This window comes from Falco naumanni, chromosome 2 (assembly GCF_017639655.2).
Source record: "Falco naumanni isolate bFalNau1 chromosome 2, bFalNau1.pat, whole genome shotgun sequence".
In the NCBI taxonomy this organism is placed as follows: Eukaryota; Metazoa; Chordata; class Aves; order Falconiformes; family Falconidae; genus Falco; species Falco naumanni.
The window spans coordinates 93,513,868-93,534,516 of record NC_054055.1 but is presented as its reverse complement, the minus strand read 5'-3'; the positions used below and the strand labels follow the sequence as shown (position 1 = coordinate 93,534,516).

Here is a 20,649-nt window from a genome sequence, read left to right as displayed (position 1 = left end):
TTTGCCGCCTGTGCACCCGGCCGGCCGCGGCGCTGGGCCCCGGTGCCCGCCCTGTGGCGCAGCGACGGGGCTGCCCCTGGGGCACCCACCGCCCGCGGCGGGTGGCAGCGCAGGCGGCCGGTACTTGGGATTGACCCAAAACCGACTGAAAAAAATATGTAAGAAAAGAAACAGGCGCCTGGCGGGGGCCGGGCCGGCGGCGGCGGAGCCGTGAGGGGACGCCAGCGCCACGCGGGGCCGCGGCCGGCGGGTCCCCACGCAGGGCCGCTGGCTGCGGGGCGGGACGGAGCGGCGGGGCGAGGCGGGGCCGGGAGCGGCTCCCGGCGGCGGCGGGGGCACTGCGGGGCCGGCGCGGAGCCCTCACCGGGCGGGGGCGGGGACTCACCTTCCCCGCTGCAGCGCGGCGCCGCCTCCCGCCCGCCACACCTCCCCCCTCCGGCGGCGCGGCACCCGCTGCCCCGCCGCGCCGTGCTGCCTGCGCCGCCCCGCCATGGAGCAGGGGCCGGCGGGGGGGGCCGCCGCCGCCGGCGGTACCGGGGGTCTGCTCCTGCCGCTGAGCGAGAGCGAGCAGCAGCGCTACTCCGAGCTCTTCTCGCGGTGCTGCCCGCCCCCCGAGGCGGCCGCCGGGGGCAGCAGCGTGGGCGAGCTGTTCCGGGCCTCCCAGCTACCCCCGGACACGCTGCACCAGGTGGGTCGCCCCGAAGTTGCGGGGACGGGGCGGGACGCGCTCCCCCGGCCCGGCGGGAGAGGGGCTGGCGCTGCCTCCGCCGGGAAGTTCGGGGCTGCGCGGCGGGCCGGTGCCCCGACGCCCTTGCCCTGCCCGCGGGGCCGGGACGAGCGGCGGCGGCTGGGGCGGGCGCGGAGCGCGGGGGAGCGGGGCAGGGCTGCCCGCCGCAGCGGCGGGGACGGCGGTGCCCGCGGCCGCTGTGTACCCGCTGGCTTTCCTTCAGGTGAGCCGCTGGTGCCGCCAGATTTCGGCAGTCGCGATCCTTATTGCGGCCAGGTGTGTGGGTGCCGGGGGGGGCGGCGTGCCGGTGCCGGTGGGCGGTGTGCCGCCGGTCCGTGCGGCGGCGGCGCGGGTGTCGGTCCGTGCGGACGGCGGTGCGCAGCCCTGGGGCGGTGCGTGCGGGCCGGGCATGGCCCCCGCGTCCTCCGAAGGGCCCCCGCGCACCATAAAGACAGTTGTGTTCGCAGGGCTGTAAAGGGCGTGCGATGTGTTTAGTTCCTGGCTTCGCGCTGGTTTTTTGTTTTTTTTTTTTTTTTTTTTTTTATTTTTTTTAATTTTCCAAGTGTTGTGTTAGTGAAAAAGATCTGTAGGTGGGATGGTGGTGTGGTGTTTGCAGGTCTGTTCTTGAGAACAAATACATTTAGGTGCCAGGTAAGGGGCTCTTGCACGGTCCGAGCAGGAGGGTCGCGGGAAAGGTCCCCGCAGAGCTGCCAGGTGGGACCCTCCCGTAGTTTCGAGGAAGAGCTCGGTCGGGGAGTGAGGAGGCTTGTGCCATCCGCCGCCAGCGATGGGCAGAAGGAACTGAACCGCTCCTGTGGTCTTCTCCACCTGTGGATTAGTGACTTGACCAGTGCACTGCAGTTGCCCAATACTTCTGGCAATAAACCCAACAGAAATAGGGTATTTCCGTTTTTTTTTTTATTATTATTATTATTTTTATTTACAGGAGTTCTGTTCTTCAGTAGCTTTTATTTATGAAGCAGAAAAAAAGTTATGCTGAGTTAAGCTGAAGTACAGTTGTGCCTCGGCACTGCCTGAGGGTACTGACCTCTTCCTGCGGCTTTCCTCATAGCTGTCAGGTCATCTTATAATGACTTAACACAAATTCATATTGCACGGGTGATTCTGAACAAAAGTGATGATATTTTGAGGATATTTTCTTTGCTTACTTGTGCTATTTACCAGATCTGTAAAACAGAAATGTTACCGAGCACCGTAGTTACCGCTTAATTTTGAGCCATGTTGTGGCCTTGGTCTTCCAGGTGAATTGGATGGTGAACATAGAGATTTCACATAGGTCGAGCACCAAGAGTAGGCCTTTGCATTGCAAAGAGGAAGATGAAGGTGTTTTATTTCAAATAAGAAGGCACATTTAAGAAACTTTTTAAAACCCTACTAGTAAATTTATATGACTTTGATATGAGTCACTTCATTTTCCAAAGAAGTATGGAAAAACCCTCTTATTTTTACTGTGCCGTTCCTTACCCTATCATTTAAATAAAATTTATTATCATATTATTTTCATAGTCTGTTTTGGGAGTCATTTTGATAGTAATGTGTGACATAAGCCTGGAAATGCTTGTGTTTTGGGTTTTTTTTTTAATGTTCTTGTTTTTTACTATTAGATTATTTCCAGGTATATTTATGCTATGGAGAGTATGTTACTGGGAAACAAGCCTGTAATTGGCTTCAGGAATATTCGGATAATAAGGCCTGTGGGATCTGGAGCTGTTTCTCTTCCTCCTTCCTCCCTGGTCCCTTGTTTATATGGTATTAATTACAGTTATGCTCTGCTCCGTGGCTGGAACGCCTGTCCTTAGAATCCACTGCTGTTGGGTATTCTTACTAACATTTACCGGGACTTAAGAAAAAAAATGAATTAACGTAATGTGTTTTTTTTTTTTTTTAAAAGTTGGAAACGAGGATGTTTTAATAGGGAAAACCACACAACATTGTTTGAGATATTTGCTGATACTTTGTCTTTTATCGTCCTCCAAAAATGCAATCTAATAGTTTCTGTTTAAAAAACCTTATCATTCTAACAATTATGGGAGCGATGCACAGAGGTTCATGGTATATGTTTTCTGCTAGTACAGGGAACACCCATTTTAGGCAGAGGCAGCTCATTTGAGTTAAGATAACATGTTTTCTTTGAAATAATTGTTGACCATGAAAGCTTTTTTTTTTTTAATGCTTTTAAAAATCCCCATCTGTCACAATTAGTGCTTAGTGTGCAGGCATCCCTACTGACCAACTGAGAAATGGTCGTGCTGAGTTTTGCCGTGTCAGAAACGGGGAGAGTTGAATCGGAAACCAGTTCTGGATTTCTATGAAGCAGAGCCTGCACATTCTGCAAGATTGTTAACACCATTCCCTGGCCCTTGTGTGGGCTATAACAAGGGATGGCCATGGACCATTTTGTAAGCAATGTACAGTTTACAGCATTTTATTCTCAAGGTATTCCTTGAGGAGCAGTTTTACAGATCAGTATGCTTCCAGAACTGGCATCTTGTGCCGTGGCAAAGTCCTGAACCTGTGCTTTTGTCTTCAGGCATTTGTACTTGTGTAGTAAGTGGGTTAAACCTTTGAGAAAGGAGCCTTTCCTTATACAGTCTTTGATTGAGATTTCTTGTTGATCAGGAGGATGCTCACAAGCCTCATGGGGAAATCTCCTTCCACCTTCCTTAACTCTAATGGCAGGGCATGCGATCTAGACAAAACCCATGTGGGTGCATCCCAGCTGGAGCAGTGCTGTTGAATATGTCAGTTCCTGTAGGAAAAGCAGTGATGTGCGCTCCCAAACAGCGGACAGGCAAGGGTTTTGTTTAGTTTAAATGTTAGTTGGCTTGATCCAAGAGTTTTATTTAGAAGAAAGAGGCTAGGTAACGGAGAGCAGGTAGGGAATGTGCGAGCATGTGCCAGAAGAGGAAATGCTGGAATGAGTGGAAAAAATCCAAGAGCAGCGGGTCAGTAGGAACAGATGGTGTGCACCCGAGAGTCCCAGGGCTTGCTACGAGTGAAGCGATTGAACACAGGTTCGTTACACCCAGGCTCACCAAAGCCAGCTCTTGTGCTGGGCAGTAGGGTACAGCAGAGGCTGTACCTATTTAACTTTCCTTAAAGAAGGGACTGAAGAATGAACTCGGCAAGTGATCTTAGTTCTGGAAAAATGGTTAAAGTTAGCACTGAAATGAAAAATTTCAGACGCTTTACAGGATGGAGAAGGGCATGACAGGGACAGGACAGCGTGGTTTTTGCAGACTGTGTAATCATACCTCCCCCGTGTGCTGAAAGTAACCGCACTATATGGCTAGTCGAAGAAAGGCAGAACCGTTAAGATTTTATTTAGACTTGCGCAAAGCCTGTGGCCAGTTCTTTGCCAGGGGCTTTTAAAGTAACTCTGTAAAATGTCTATAATCTCTTGCCTGAAAGATCTGTGCTAGGACTGTTATTATTTTTTCAATATTTATGTCAAAGGAGGAAGAAGCAGACTAGTCACGTGCCGTGTGGTTGTGTAGACTGTCAGAAATAGAAGAAATGTAATAGCATCAGCTGGATTTATATTTACCCATGTTGGTCAAGTTGAAAATGGTGTTCCCTATGCTTTGGCTCATAATAAACAGAAAAAGAACTGAATTTGTGCAAAGAAAAAAGAATGTTTTGAAGTCACTGTTGCTGAAGCAAAGGTGGTCCCACAGCGTACTTTGCTACATCAATTTTGATAACACTTCTTAAGAGGGAAGAAGGCAGGCAGAGGTATGCTAGCAGTTAGGAGGAATGAAGGAGTGACTGCATCTCGGGGCAGGAGGCATCACTGATGGCCATCAATAGATGACAGCAACAGGTTTGTGTGCCTGCCCCCAAGGGCAAACTCTGGGGTTTCTGGCCTTTTTGGAGAAATCGGCTTGGTTGTGCTCCCTCACTGTTCGGAATGTCAATACTCCATGCTAACCACTGTGCCACAAGTGTTGACGGTGGATGGGGTGCCTTGTCTCATTTTGGGCAAGCCATTTTTGACCCTGTTTTGAAGCTGGCTGCCAGCGAGTACAGCCTCCGCTCCTTGGGTCTGGGACCCCAAAGTGCATTTGTTACAGGTGCCGAGTGCTGGTGGGCTGATGTCTGCATCGCTTCCAGATAAAATAGTGCTTTGTAGAGTCATTGCCCCCTGATCAGCAAAGGTGAGGTACCTGTGCTAGTTCTACTGTTTGTTGGTGTTACTGTGGTCTCTGAAGAGTTTGGCCTAAGAAATTAGGGAGCAGGGTTAGACTCAAGATTTACAGTAAAATGCTTATCTCTTTTTATTAGGTTGGGACTTACTTGATTCATTCTCACTTGGTTGTCTGATGGTATCTTTAATTCCCAGTTTTATAAACCTTAATCCTATTTGTGGACTTGCGCTGTCAGCACAGAGATCCAGTTTTCTTAAGAAAATGCAGTCTTTCCTCTGCAAATGAACACACTGCCTTATTTTGAGCTCCAAGGATGACAAGTATTAATTGTGTGATGCGGGAGTGCACAGACGCTGCATTTTTTTAGCTGGGACTCTCGTTCCAGCTCTGTGTGAGTAGGAGCACAGACCAACGATCTTGCCTTTCTTCCACAGGCTTTGTGAGCTAATCTGTATTTATCATGACTTGTCTCTATTGTTGTAACTCTACAGTTTAACTGTATTTTTATGTTCAAAAAGCAGAAGTGTGAATAGAATTAAAAAAAAAGTTGCTAAGTCGGTCTTTCTTTGGAAAGATGCCCATGAGGGTTGGCTTTTCTGTAACGTGTTTTTTTAAATTCCATAAGCATAAATTACTACCTGCATGATAGCTGGGGTGGGATTAACTGTCTGCTTCAAACAGGCGGAAAAGAACAACAACTGTGGCAGTTAAAAAATGAGCTTTTTGAGTGAGGAAAGTCTGGACTTACTGTTACTTTAAAAAAGATAAAATTCACTCTGTTGTACCCCTTGACAGAATTTGGCATTATGCTAGTGGTGGCATTGGGATTTAACTGACTGACTAACAGCGGGTCCATCAAAAGGTGATGTAACAGAGAAGTTAACATCCTACTGACATCTTTGAGTAAGGAAGAAATAAAAGGGGAGTACAACTTTATGTAAGCGGTACAGCAAGAAAAAGAAAGGAAAACTGACATTTTGATATCCGTACTTCTGTCCACAGTCCCCGAATTGTCATTGGCTTTCTAGAGTCACAAGCAAACTTGTTTTTGCATAAGTAGGAACATGCAAAATCCAGATGTAAAAACCACAGTAGTAGTATTACAAGGTAAAGGGTAAAACTTCACCTGGATGTATCTTGATGATATATTCCATTAAAAAAAAAATCAGGTCTTTGTACATCTTTAAACTATTGCGTATCATTTAAACTATCATTTAGTAGTCACTACCTAAAAGATCAGTAGTTTTTGAGTGCCTTGGTGTCAACATACACAGTGGAAGATACGTAGAAGCTGTTCCTTCCCAAGTGTGTTTCAAATCACGCTGTAAAACCAGAGACTCCCAGACCTGCTTGGGATGGTCAGAGTCAGTCTGATCAAGGCCTGCAGCTTTCAGTAATTAACCGTCATAACAACCAAGTATGAATTGATTGTTTTATTTTCCAATAAAATAATGCTTTGCTGTGCCAGTGATTTAAAATAACTCTACAAGGATCCATTGGGATGAAAGCAGCTCTCTTTAAGAGAGGATGCTGCAGTATGAAGCAGGGATGAGATGAAGACGACTGGTGGGTTTTTTTATATATATTTTTTTCTCTTTTAAATAAGTTGTTTTGTCACAGTACTTAGGCAAGTGCAGTGGGTTCAGCAAACAGTTGAGTATAACCTCTTTTACTTGTGCATTTATCAGTCAGTCTGTATATAAATATCGCAACAATATGATAGCAATATGCTATCAGTGTTGTGATATTTATATACAGATTGATTGATACTGTCCACAATCTGTTTTGCAAAGGAGGTGTTATATGCAGGGTTCAGTTACCTCAGTGGGTGAATCTAGCACAGACGCCCCCCACAAAAAAGTGTTGATCTAAACTCTGAAAACATGAATTTAGCTGAGCTGAAAAACTTAGCCAGGATAGATTCATGAAAGATGTAACAAGTATTTCTGTGACGAGGGATCAGGATAAATAACCTATTTAAATTTACAATATTATGAATTGAGGAATACATTTGATATAATATTTGTAAACCAATATTCTTTGATGTATTAGCATCTAAACATGCCAGCAGTATGGTAAAATAAAACATTAATGAGCAATATGTGGTAGTTCAACTTTTGAAGGCAGTCAGACAGCTCAACATCTGAGTTAGTGGATAATTAACTAGAAGAGGGTGCTGCAGTAGAAAACCAACTGTGGAGAAATAGTAATCCCCTCTTCCTGAACAGAGGGAATATTTTCTTTTTCAAGTGTGTTCAGCAGCGTTATTTGGTGACCACTGAATAAAATGGAGAAAATTGAGAACTTGGTTGGTAAGGGCTTCTCCCCCGCTGCTGCCCTTTGCAGTTTAGCTACAATGATGAGGTGGAAAGATGTGGTGGGATGAGACCCGTTAGTTCTGTGATCTGGTAGGACACAGTGACCAGAAATAATCAGCTAAATAACTAACTGCAAATTATAGTTTATTTACTGAAGTGTTTAAAAGACAAAATGTGTTTTTGTCAACTTCCAGATGTTTGCGTACATAAGAAATGTGTGGGTTTCATTTTCTAGCCGATGGTCTGTGTATTTTTAAATTAAGTTTTCATCAAAACTTACTTTGCGTATATCACATGTACCTACACAAGTAAATCTTATTTAATATCTTAAAAAATAAGAATTTAAGCTGTATCTTAAGCTATGTGCTTGTTTAAATATGTTTTAAAATATTACTTGTTGGTAAAAACAGAAATGTTACCCATATTTGTTTAGAAAAAACTACAAACCCTTGTTTTGATGATGGCGAGGCAGATCTTTATCTAGAAAAATATCAAATTAGGGTCTTATCTCTTTAGACTTAAATAATGTTTTAAATAGCTTATTTCTCCCACGAACCTGCCTTGCAAACGTGAAGGTTGAGATGCTTTGTGCTGCCAGTTGCCCTAGACGGCGGGTGGTACGTGTGGAGAGCAGCGCTGAAGGAGCCCTCTGTGAGGAGCGTCCCCGCAGCAGGCTGTCCCTCCGTGCGGAGCGCGCCTGCGCTGTGCTGGTGGGCTCGCTCCGGCTGGGACTGGGCCGGTTTGAAAGGACCCCAAGGTTACGTGCTGCCTGTTAAATCCTCTCTTGTACCTGGATGAGTCATTCAGAGGCCTTCCTAACCAACAGGAGTTGCCGAGTGCCCCACTTACAGCAGCACGGTTGGCAGATGTCTGTAACAACAGAAGGTTTTGAGAAACTTCAGGTAGCCTGACAACCAAAGCAGGTCTTCAGCTTTTTCTTCTGCTTCTTTATTTTTGATTGCTGTGTTTGTTTTGTTTTCTGTCCTGAGCAGTCTTCCCCCATCCAAGAAGGCTGCAAATGGTTCTTCTGTTCTCTTACCCTTGCATCTGCATAGTCCTGCAATCTCAGCGTGCACCTCGGTTGATGTTCTTCTCTGACAGGAGGTGGTGGGGAGCTACTCCTTTGAGTAGGGCCATACTTGAAACCCTGGATTCAGACCTTGTAATTACCACTGGCTTAGTAGCACTGAAAATTTAGAGTTGGCTAATGGGAAACACTTGGCTCAGTTTGAATTTAAGCTGTTTGAACGTGGCCCATGGTGTCTGCTTGCTCACTACAGTATGAGTCATGAAGCTGAATTCTACTGTCAATAGTAAATGTCTGTGCCATTACTTTATTATTGTTATTATAAATTTCAAGTCTTTTTTGGCATGAGCCTTTCAAATCAGTTTACTTTTTTTTTTTTAAAAAATCCTTTTTCTTTTTAAAGTCTTTTTCCACACCAAGAAACATTAGATCCGCTTTGGCATAGGTAACATTTCACATTTCATGCATTATTTACTTCTGGCATAATTTACACAATGATGTCCTATGGAATCCAAGATGATGGTCTTTCAGAATAAAACAATGTGTCTATAATCATTTGCAAAACTGGATGAATGCTATGGGCTGACAAACACTGTCAGAATTAATTTGTTACCAACAGTAACAGCAGTGGAGCAGTAAAAGGTGAAGTACTGGGAGGTTTCAAATGCCAGAAATGAAAATAAATGGAGAGGGTGGAAAAATGAACCCAGTGTGATATATGTATTTATTTAATGTTATTTTTTTACTTTCCTTCCTCCTCTGAATAATTGCTGCTTTTATAAGAACATCTTTGTTTTAATAGCCGTAGGCTACTTTTATTATGTACAGACAGAAATGCAAATACAAGTCGTGATATAAAATGTGCTATAAAATGCTGGCGTACTGTGCATGGGCACTGGAGATGATGTTGTCTTTGACTGTCTGATGTTGCTGTTTTGAAGTCCTGTGTTCTTTAGCTGAATTGAGGACGAATGCTTGGTTTAGATGCAAACAAGTAGGTTATCACTGACTGAATGACGCATTTCAACACATAAGGTGCAAGCATAATTTTAGGGTTTTGTTTAGTGATGTGGAAGAGAAAATTTTAAGCTGCTTTTCTAAGTGATGTGTTGATTCAAACTAGAGGTAAATGGAGTGTAAGATCAGGGAAGGGCAGGTCCTTTACACACAGCATATACAGTGGTCTTTTGATAGCTCTTCAGTCTTATAAAAATAATTCATAACTCAAGAAGGATTTTAATTTGTAATACTGATTAAGATAACTGCACGATTGTAGAAGATAATGTTTTGAGTGTTTTCTGCGTTGCCTTTAAAAGTACCTGCTGTAGTTGTGGGTGCTAGGGAAATGAACTTAGGAAATGTGTGAAATGTGATAAAATAGGATGGGTATAGCGAGCATCAACTTTTTTTACGGGGTAGCTAGTCTAGAAAATCACAGCACAGTAACTACTGAAGAAAGAAGCTCATTTTAGAAAAAAATTCCTTTGAAATGAGGGATAATTCTGTAAGAGATTTCTGTTTGTGGCAAAAACACGTCTTGTGTCACAGTCTCTGTTTTCTTCTGTTTTTAGTAGGGTCTCAGTTTGTCTGCAAAGTGGAACAATGTCCAGAATTACATTTTTATGGGAAATAACCAGAAGTACTTCTGGTCTTCTAAGGCAAAGTTAACTGTCAGAAATGTTCACCAGAGAAATTGCTTTGAAAATGTTTCAAAACCTATCATTTATTGAGCTACATCAAAACACTTCTTGTTTTGATCTGTTTAGGTGTTAAAGCACTATGACATCTTAAATGAATTTTGGGAAAGAGGTTGTTGGTGTACACCATCCCTTGTTCCTTTCTGTTCATTAGACTAATTCTGCTGTTACGCAGTGATGGTGGCCAGGCAGCTTGTTCAGGAGGGAGGCTGTGGTGCCTCAGAAATGTCATCTGCTGAGGAAATGCAGGGGTGTGAAACATCAAAACCACAACTTCCACAAAACTCTGTGGTACCTTTGTATTAAGGCACCCTGGAACAAAATACTCAGTTTCCTGGCAGAAATTTGAAAGGCTCGTTGGAATCTGAATGCTTGTGTTTTTTCAGGAAAAAACATCAAGGTTTTGCAGTATTTTCAGTTAGTCTAGTTCAGGATGACTAGATCTGGTGGCTGCCAGCTAGCTGGGGAGGATTTGTCAGGGCTTCAGTGTGTGGTGTTTGTCACTTCTTGGGTACTAACTGGTGAGTTTTACTAGTTTGAAGCACTTTTTGCCACTGCTTTCAGAATGAGGACTGGGAGACACCAAGGGTCAGATCTGCCATGCAGAGCTGTCCATAATTGATTCTCATTCTGAGAAGTGAGCAGCAGATGTTTAAATTTCTGAAGAATGAGTTTTTCTATCATTGTTGGGAGTTATGGAAGACCTAGTTAATTGTGGCTGCTAGAAATGTTCTCCTGTTTAGCTATGTGGACATATCCCCTATGTCCTGCCTGTCTATTCTTCTCTTCCATAAACTCTGAATTCAGTGTTAATGGTAAAAAGAGGTCCTCAAAATTTTCCTTTGGACCCAAACCACAGTAATTCCCTTCTTACATAGAGTAAGAGGAAGAAACTGAATACAAGGCCGTTCCAAAGTGCTGGTACGGTTCTGTAGGTCGTTGTGGGCTAACTTCAAGGTCACTGGCCGGGTTCCTTTCTTGGGTTTGGTAGTTGCAACATTTGTGCCTCCCAGCAGCTTTTTGTGCTTCTGGTACTTACATGGGTTCCTTTATGGTTCTAATAGGAAGCATAAAGAACAGATAGGCTAAAACTGTTCTCCTATTACGAGAACGTAAGACAAGTAGAGACCTTACCAGAGGATGAGGGAGCTGGGAGGTAGAAGAAGCAGGACAGCAGTGACTCTCATTACAAGCAGTGGTTGCGAAAGAGGTTGGAGAAGCTTGAAAGAGTCAGCCAGGTGGTCAGTGTGTGTATTGGAGGATGTCTGGTTTGGGAGAAGATCAGAAGGCAAAAATAAATAAATCCCAATTATGTCATTAACTGCTGTTCTCTGTTGTTGAATAATAAAAGACAGGAACCAGGAAGCTGCTTGTTTCTGTTTTTTATTATTGCTCTAGATACCATAGTGTTTAGCAGGTTATAGATATAAATGTCTGCTGCACATAGAAAGTGAAACAGGCTAGAACCTGGTAACCTTTAAAAAGGGATAGTGTAAGGTTTAAAGTTAGGCTGATATCTGATGCTTCCTACAGAGTCCTTGAATAGTTTCAATGAAAAGCCTGTCAATAGCAAAAAAACCCCAAACAAACAACCCCAAACAAACCACCCTGAAAATGTCCCCAAAATAAAACACACAAAAAAATACTACAGAGCAAAGATCGTAACTGGTTTTTATGTTGAGTTTTGCGTGAGATGCCACCAAAGTTGGAAATGAGGAGAGCCTCAGCGCTCTTGTTTTCTGCACCTGGTGTGTGATGGAGGTGTACCGCTGTAGCATAGCATGCTTGGGGGTTTTTGCACTTACGTTGTAATGTACTGCCACTACTCACTGTGGGCTTTTTTAAAAACATCATTAAAATATTATTCTGGGGATACAGTATACTTATAATACAGCTGTGAAGTGGTGCCTGTCAAAACATGTTTTGGGTGTTGTGAGAGGAAGGAACCAGGATGGGGAGCCTGGGGGTGATGGTGTTACTGCACCTGGTACCTCACAGCATGACAGGTCCAGGGTTCACTGGCCAGAGCAAATACTGTTTCAGGAAAAGAATGAGCAGTACTGGGCAGTGCTGAGGTCAGCAGGAAAATAATTCTTAATGTTATTTACACTGAGTTATCTGTCCCTTATTTTTTCTCTCTCTCCCCCTGCTGTCATGTTTCTCCCCCTCCCACCCCTCCCCTGCTATATTGTAGTAATTATATCTTATTTGATCTAACCTAAATCAGGACTGTCCTTGAGGAGGATATTCTCCAAAGGAATATTTTTCCTTAGGAAATACTCATTAGCTGTTTTTAGACTGTGTTGTTTACCATGCATATATTTGATGTCAGGGAAGTGTGCAAGAGGTAGGAGCTTTAAATTAAGTCTAACAAGGAACTTCATTTTAGTGTAACTGCTGAATTTAAGCCGTGCAACAAAACAGGGCACTCTGGAACTGGAGTGAAGGCCCTCTGTTCAGATCCTGAAGGACAGATCTTAAAGTAAATACGTCTGAATAGGGAAAACACCCTCTACTTTTGCCCTTTTGGATAAGTTTGTGAATCTTTTATTCTCACTATATAGCTTAAATTATTTGGCAATATCAAAATGCAGATACTAGTAACAACCAAATTATTACTTAGACACTTGGGTTGTCCTTCTAGTAACTTGGTCATTCAGGGTAAGTTAAATTTCAAAATAAGAGTGTTAGGTGACATTTTGATAAAGGGGAGCAATGTGTTGAGGGCTGTAGATGTGCAGTACATTTAAGAAGTGGATGACTAGTGATATCTACTTTTCCATGTTCCCGATTCCCTTCTGTGTGGAGAATTCTGGTAACTTATAGTGCCTTAGGTAGTTGCAGGACTATCCTATGGTCAAACTGGCATTTACTCGGAACAGCATTTCTACAGCATCCACAGCAGTCTATGTGACTCTAGAGAGCACAGAGAAGAGCTTGGTTTGTTTGGAGCAGTGAAATTATTTGCACAAACTCCAAATACTTGAAATTTTGCTTTGCTTCCTGATGGCTATTGTAAGACAATACATTTTGCAAGCAACCTTGTACAGCAATTTTCATTTGTAGAAGAGCATTAAGCCATTTCGAAACCAGTTCGTCATTGCTGTAAGATGGCCAGGGCTATATTTTGTAATTGAAAGAAGTGTACTGGCGTTGTGTAGTTCCAAGCAAAGGTGGGTTTGAACTGTAAGCTAATACACGTTGTCGCGACGAACTACTTCCCCAACTTAATGCTTAAGATTTTTTAACCTAAAATAACTTTTCAGTCTTGGGAAATACAAAATGTTTGTTTTGGTTTACTGCTGATGTTTCAATTCTGTTAGAAGTTTGCGTGCCATGCTTTTGGTAGCTTGTTATGATATGCTTGCTCTCTGTTGCGTTAGCCTTTCCATGGGTCTGGGAGAACCGCTGCAAGTGTAATGCCAGAAGTACTCGTTTGCAATAGAAGTGCTCAGTTTACCCCTCCATGGCAGCAGTAGCTCATTTATGATTAAGGTTGCAAGCAGAATATGAAAGCTAGTTACACCTTTGTGTGAACACTCGTCAGTCTTACTAACCATTAAGCAGTCAAACGGCTGAGGACACTTGTGAGTTTCTGCATGTGTAATGTACACTGCAGGAAGGCATCCTCCCTCTGGTTCCCCGTTAGGGGCTTGCTTGACATACCACTCTGCTCTTTATGCAGTGCAAGGTTTCGTCTCCTGCTGGGAGTCACCTACCAACTAATGATCTTTTTGTTATCGTTCTATGGCTAACCACAAGTTCATGTTCCTGAAAGGTCTTGCCATTTCCTACATAGCTGTGTGGTTTCAGCACACAAATGAGATGGTCTCCTTTACTACTGCTTATTCCACTTTGTCTTTCTTAATGTAATCTAAACTTTGCCAGTTTTCCATGTCATGGGTTGGCGGTTTTTTTGGCCTGGTTTTCGAAAGAAATGAGGCTTGTGCAATGATGCTTTTAATTCAGCCGGGTAATAAGTTCTGAATTTAACTACTGAAATAAAATTTCAAGAAAATTGAGAGAATTTGAAGAGTTCCTAAGAGTTATCTGAAGGACCTAAGTCACGGGGTAAAAGAAAACCCTATTAATTTTCCTGCTGAGAGAAAGGTCCCGAAGTGAATTCAGCCCATGTTAAAAATGACAAAATCCATAGAGGAATGTCACCTTAAGGCAAGTGTCCAGAGAAAATTGGGATTTGTCGGTTTTGCTGCTCAGAGGCAACTTCTTAGAAGCAATGTGAGCTGCCCAGGGAAGTGGTTGAGTCACTATCCCTGGAGGTATTTAAAAGATGTATATATGCCTTGCTCAGGGACATGATTTAGTGGTGGACTTGGCAATGCCCAGTTAGCAGCTGGACTCGGTGATCTTAAAGGTCTTTTCTAACCGAAACGATTCTATGGTTCCAAATAGTGGTGTGGGCATGAGATACAAGATGGCTGCACAATAGTGTTTCAAATATTACTGTGACAGTAAGCAGAGAGGAGCAGAAAGAGAGTGAGTTTCTCTGTGTCTGCTCAGTGTCACTATTTTTGTGCTCCTCTTTGCCCCCCCCATCTTCCCCCTGCTCTCTTCCCACGCGGCTCCACCTGCGTTGCTCTTTGTTCCCCTCGTTTCCAGCTGGCAACTTCCACCAGCCAAGACAGCTGCTGGTTCAGCACTTCTCTGCATCTGCCAGGAAATAAATAAATAGTGGGAAGAGAAACGGAAGGGATGTGTTCTTGCTCTTTTTGTGAGCTCTACTTGAGACTTTTTTTTTTTTAATTCTACGTCTTGCAGAAAATGGATTGCTGTGAGAAAATTTCCTTGAAACTAGAGCTGAATCCTGTTGCTTCCTTGGTTTCCTTAGTTTTCTGGCATTAAGAAAAATGCAAGTGCTTCAATATTGATGCATTGGAGATGGAGTCTCCTTTATATGGCTAGTAAATATGCCATTGCCATTGAGAGGTTTAATGTAGTCCCTTAAGGGTTTGCTAGGCATTTTGTTTGCATGTACTCCTTGCTCATGCAGTGCTTTGCAAGGTGGCCTGCACCTGCACACCTGCAGGTAGCTGCAGCCCAAATTTGATTGCTGCAATGCTTTGGGAGCTGTCTGTGTCTGTCCAATAAATTCCCTCTAACTCCCCGGGAAGCTGAAGACAATGTGCCAGCACTGTTTTTGCTCCTTTTGTGCCAGTACTTTCTCCTACTGTTTCCAGCCTTTGTGACTGGTGTCTGCCTGGGAGCTGGATGGAACATGCCTGTTCCTTTTTTTTTTTCTTTTCTTACATTGTACTTAGGCTTAGGTTCCTTGTGACCCCCAGTGATGTCTCGTGTTGGGGATTCAGATGAATAGATGAGTTATACATGGCATAACAAGCAGGTGAGCTCCTCGCGTACAATGTGCCAGCTCAGCATGTTTTAGTTGATAGCTGCTTCTAAATTAAATACCCAACTTCATTGCTCATTGTGAAAGGAAGCATTAATTTCTTCAGCCATGCCTAACAAGTCTAGATCATTTAGCAGTGCTTTCTCTTCAGGCATTTTCACTGCTGGTGGTGCAGGAGCTGCCCTCATTGCGCTGGCGTGCAGGAGGTTCTCCTGCCTGCCTGATTCTCCTTTACAGCAAGGTTATGTCTTAACACAAATTATTTTTCTTGCCGTGGATACATTTCATTAATTATCTCCATATCTATTTCATTCTTAAATAAAGAGTGTCATGTAACCTTTTGAAAGTGTTTACAGGTTTCTATGAATATTTATCTTTACAAAATTCAGTGGTCTTTATTATGAGAAAAAAACGAATAATACAGTTTCCTTATTTCTAACTATGTCTCTGCTGTCTGTTTTGCTCAATTTGGAAGGAAAATGTGCCCTATTTTCAAGCTTTCATTAGAGAAATGTTTAAGTGTAAACATTGCAAGGAAAGACCTTCTTGTACAAAAACTGTGCAGCTATTTACAGTGGAATTTAAAAATAACAAACACCACCATTCATCTCATTGCAGAAGTCTTTCTGCTGATATTAAATCTTGGAAAAAATTATGTAATGTTATTAATCATGAGTCAAACTTTGCTTGACCATGTACCATTTGACTTTGTAAATGTGTTTGGGGGCTTAAGCTACACAAAATGTGACGCTGTTTGTTTGAAAGACAATTTGAAATGCAAAATAATTTCACAGGATGTGAAATCCTGTGTACTTGTGTTAAACAGGCTTGCCCGGTCTAGAGAGAGCTTCATGCATGTTATGAAAACACTTGGGCAGAGCTTCTGCTGAGAAGCAGGACACAAGCAATAGGCCATACATACCTTCATCCCTGTAGCCCTGGTCAGCTAGGTCTGGACATTTCTGTGCTCTTTGCTTTGCTGCTGATTCCGCTGCTTGCAGAGCACGAAACTGGTGGGGAGGAGCACCAGTCTGGAGTGATCATGGACCCCTTTACTATCCAAAAGGAACACAGTTTTGATCATCATCAAGAGAGGCTGCACAGTGAAATGGGACTTTGTTATTTTTACTCTACAAGGAGTGGTAGGGAATAAAAAAAAGGATAATCAGCAAAGCAGGTAAGCACATCTGACATTTTTGTATCTATTGGGCGCCACTCAAAATTAATGATGTTTCTGTAGTTTTTCCATGAAATGGCAACTGAGGTATGGACCAGTGGACATGGTCTTGTCTTAGGGTAGTTAAGACCCTTGTCCTAAGAGCTGCCTGAGTGCTGCCGTCCCTGCCTCACTCCTGGCCTTGCACACTGCCTTTTTCATAAAAAAAAAAAAAAAAAAAAAAAAGGCAAGTGGCAGCGTGAGCACTGCGTAGCACTTTTCATGGTCCACTGGTAGCATAAACATTAACTGGTTCAGAAAAAACCCATGCCCTGACTAGCTACCTGGTAGCTGAGTCAGCATGGAGAAGTGATTGAGCCATGTCAGCAGTACTGGTAGGACCCATTAAAATCAGAGGCTGAGAAATGCATTTCACTGACACCTCTGCCCTTCTTTTAAACCAAATGGACAACAAAGCTAATGGGCTATGAAAAGTATTGGGGAGAGGGTTTGGTGTGGTGTGATCACATCAGCCTCATCTTTATAGGAGGCTGGATTGTTTACAGGCATGGAAAGGACCTTGGACCATGCCTAGATGCCATGTCCTGGCCACAGCAAAATCCCATTTTTATGGTATTGGGCAATTTGTTAATCCCTGGTGCTAACTCTGTAACTTCTATAGGCAACATACTCCAGTGCTGCCTTATCTTTAGGTTTAAGAAAGTTGCTTTTAAGCCTTAGGTTGTTTACGGCCTGTCTACAAGGGATATGACTGGGAGAAGATCAGGTTCAAGACCATCTAAGGAACCTGAAGGTGCACAAATCCATGGGACCTGATGAGATGCATCTGCAGGTCCTGAGGGAAATGGCAGATGAAGTGGCTAAGCCATTCTCCACCGTATTTGAGAAGCTGTGGCAGCCCTGGAAGGAGGGAAACATAACCCCATTTGTGAAAAGGGTAATAAGGAAAACCTGGGTAACTGCAGGCAAATCAGTCTCACCTCTGTGTCCAGCAAGATCATGGAGCAGATCCTGTGCTAAGGCCCATGGAAAATAAGGAGGTGATATTGGTGACAGCCAGCATGGCTTCATTAAGGGCAAATGGTGCCTCACAAATTTGGTGGCCTTCTACAAGTGAGTTGCAGCGTTGGTGATTAAGGGAGGAGCATCATCTACCTGGACTTGTGCAAAGCATTTAACACTGCCCTGCACAACATCCTTGTCTCTGGAGAGACATGGATTTGATGGATGGACCACTTCATGGATAAGGAATTGGCTGGATGGTCACACTCAAAGAGTTGCCGTCGATGGCTCAATGTCGAAGTGCAGACGGGTGATGAGTGGCGTTCCTCGAGGATCCGTGTTGGGACCGGCACTGTTTCACATCTTTGTCAGTGACACAGACAGCGGGATCGAGTGCACCCTCAGCACGTCTGCCAGCGACACCAAGCTGTGTGGTGTGGTCAACACGCTGGAGGGAAGGGATGCCATCCAGAGGAACCCTGACAGGCTTGAAAGGTGGTGCCGTGCAGACCTCATGAAGTTCAACAAGTGCAAGGTCCTGCGCGAGGGTCGGGGCCATCCCAAGCACAAACACAGGCTGGGTGCAGAGCGGATTGAGAGCAGCCCTGAGAAGAAAGACCTGCGGGTGCTGGCAAACAGAAAGTTCGGCACAGCCCAACAATGTGCGCCTGCAGCCCAGAAAGCCAACCGCATCTTGGTCTGCACCAAAGGAAGCCTGACCAGCAGGTCAAGGGAGGAGGTTCTCCCCCTCTACTCCACTCTGGTGAGACCCAACCTGGAGCACTGCATTCAGCTCTGGAGTTCCCAACATATAGAGGACGTGGACCTGTTGGAGTGAGCTCAGAGGAGGGCCACGAAGATGATCAGAGGGCTGGAGCACGTCTGCTATGAAGACAGGCTGAGAGAGCTGGGCTTGTTCAGCCTGGAGAAGACAAGGCTCTGGGGAGTCCTTCTAGCAGCTTTCCAGGACCTAAGGGGTGCCTACGAGAAAGCTGGAGAGAGACTTTTTACGAGGGCATATAGCAATAGGACAAGAGGGAAGGGCTTTAAGCTGAAAGAGGATGGATTTAGATTGGTTTTGAGAAGAAATTATTTCCTGTGAGAGTAGCAAGACACTGGAACAGGCTGCCCAGAGGACCTGTGGATGCCCCATCCCTGGAAGTGTTCAAGGCCAGGCTGGACGGGGCTTTGAGCAGCCTGGTCTAGTGGAAGGTGTCCCTGCCCATGGCCAGGGGGCTTGGAAAGAGATGATCCCTTCCAACCCAAACCATTCTATGATAGGAAGAACAGGTTATTCCTCTCCCTTTTCAAGCCAGCTGTTACTGTACCTGCTTGTAGTGTAACGTTGCAAACGCCTTTACATGTTCGGGCATTGTTGCAGTGAGTCTTGGAAAAATGAAACAAAATTGTTCTTACCCTGAGGTAGCATTTGCTTGTAAGATAGGTAGCGGTACAAACAGTTGTACCAGACGTAATAATAAAAGCCATATGTGCTGATTCTTAAGGGGGATTTTCACTGTGGCTTTCCTTTGGGTTCTGAGCAGGGACTTCCGTGTGCTTGAGGCATGCTGGTATGATTTTGAACTGGGAAACTGTGGTGCCAGGAGAAGTCTTCCTTATGGACCGGTCACGGGCCTGGGTGGTGCCACTGACCAGAACCCCCAATACCAAAACGCTCTGACCAGCTGCAGGATCTTTACTGTCCATCAGTGGATTGTGTCCAGGGTCGTTGCTTGCCCTGAGACCCCTTTGTCCCAGTGGGCTAATCCGTAAACAATTAATGAAGATTTTGTTGTTCATAAAGACGTCGTCATTTCCGCCAAGGCAGGCTGAAAGTTATAGTTCCTATAGATGTGTTGAAATGGTGGAGTGCCTTGCATGGTGTGTTTGCCCGTGGTTTTTCTTTTTGCCTTTCCTTTAAATTTTAGTTTTAAAAACATGGTTCCTACTGCTAGTGGCTTCCTCTTTTAGTGACGTATGCACTTTGCCCCTGAAACCAGCCTTGGCTGTGGACCAAAGAAGGCCTCTTACCAGAGGCCAGTTTTCAAAGGACCATCATTGGAAATATGGGTACCACTCTGTAAAAATACAAACCCAACTAAAATAAAAACTAACCCCACCACCAAAAACAAAATAAAGGCACTACCCCCCACAAATGTAGCTCCTTTCCAAGGGAATGAATTCACAGTACACACCTTGTTGAGTAGGAAATGTTTCTTATTCATTCCTTGAAAAATGAGCCATATATGAAGCTCACGGGGGCAAGATGAGTTGGATGGTTGCCATCTTATATGTCTGTCAAGACTCTTAGAAGATCGGCAACTGCCATGAAAAGAATTTAATTACAGAACACTTGGTAAGGAGACTTAGAAAAAATGTTAAACTCTTGAATTGTTTGTTTTGTTACCTTCCATTCTGCTCATCTGGGACTTCTCAAAGTTTCATTCAATGCCAACTTACTCAGCGTGTTGGGCTTTTATATGCTGCGCTCTCATCTGTGGGCTGCGTTGTAGGTTTGGACCTAAATGGACTGTAAATATCTTGTGCAGGAATCCAAGTAAAATCCTTTCCAAAGTTTTTGTAGAAAATCAATTTCCTGTGGGTAGTGTCAAGATTTTTAAGGTTAATACTCCGTGGAAATGCTGCCAGCTTTTTTAGCAAGCTGGAAAAAATAAATAAATCTGTACTCTTATGCAGCTCAAATTAAACTTGTACTCTTGATGTGCAATAAGTACAATTATAGATGTCATTAAAATTTCTTATTATAAAGGGATAACGGGTTTTGTATTCTTTCAGTTTGAATTAATTCCTTTTGATATTGGAGTATGGCCCAAAGATTTTCTGTGTTATAAGAACTACTTTTATGAAAGCAGTTCTGAGGGACTTAAAAACAGGGAGAGCCAAGGGTATGGAGCCCAAACATTGTGACATTAAAAAGAAAGGTACAGAATACAAATATATTCCGTTATGAACTGTAGTTTATTGGATCATTTTTGCATGACTTGTGAAAAAAATGCAGAAAAATTGCAACAATTGCAAATGTTCCATTAAACAGCAAAATCATGCAAAATACCACAGAAATAATATGAACAACTTGGGAACAACATTTAAAACATTATTTTTGAAAAAATTACTCTGCTTAAAAAAAAGCCATGACCTTTTAG

General features: G+C 43.8%; 1 protein-coding gene across 4 annotated transcripts in view; it reads left to right on the top strand.

The window, feature by feature from the left end:
* Nucleotides 1-441: 441 nt before the first annotated feature.
* Nucleotides 442-20,649, top strand: part of REPS2 (RALBP1 associated Eps domain containing 2) — a 103,610-nt gene continuing 83,402 nt past the window's right edge. For all 4 annotated transcript variants that reach the window (XM_040582662.1, XM_040582660.1, XM_040582661.1 and 1 more), the window contains exon 1: nucleotides 442-688. In XM_040582662.1, the coding sequence (XP_040438596.1) occupies nucleotides 491-688 (198 nt within the window). In that variant the 5' untranslated portion in view covers nucleotides 442-490. The remainder of the gene's footprint in view (nucleotides 689-20,649) is intronic.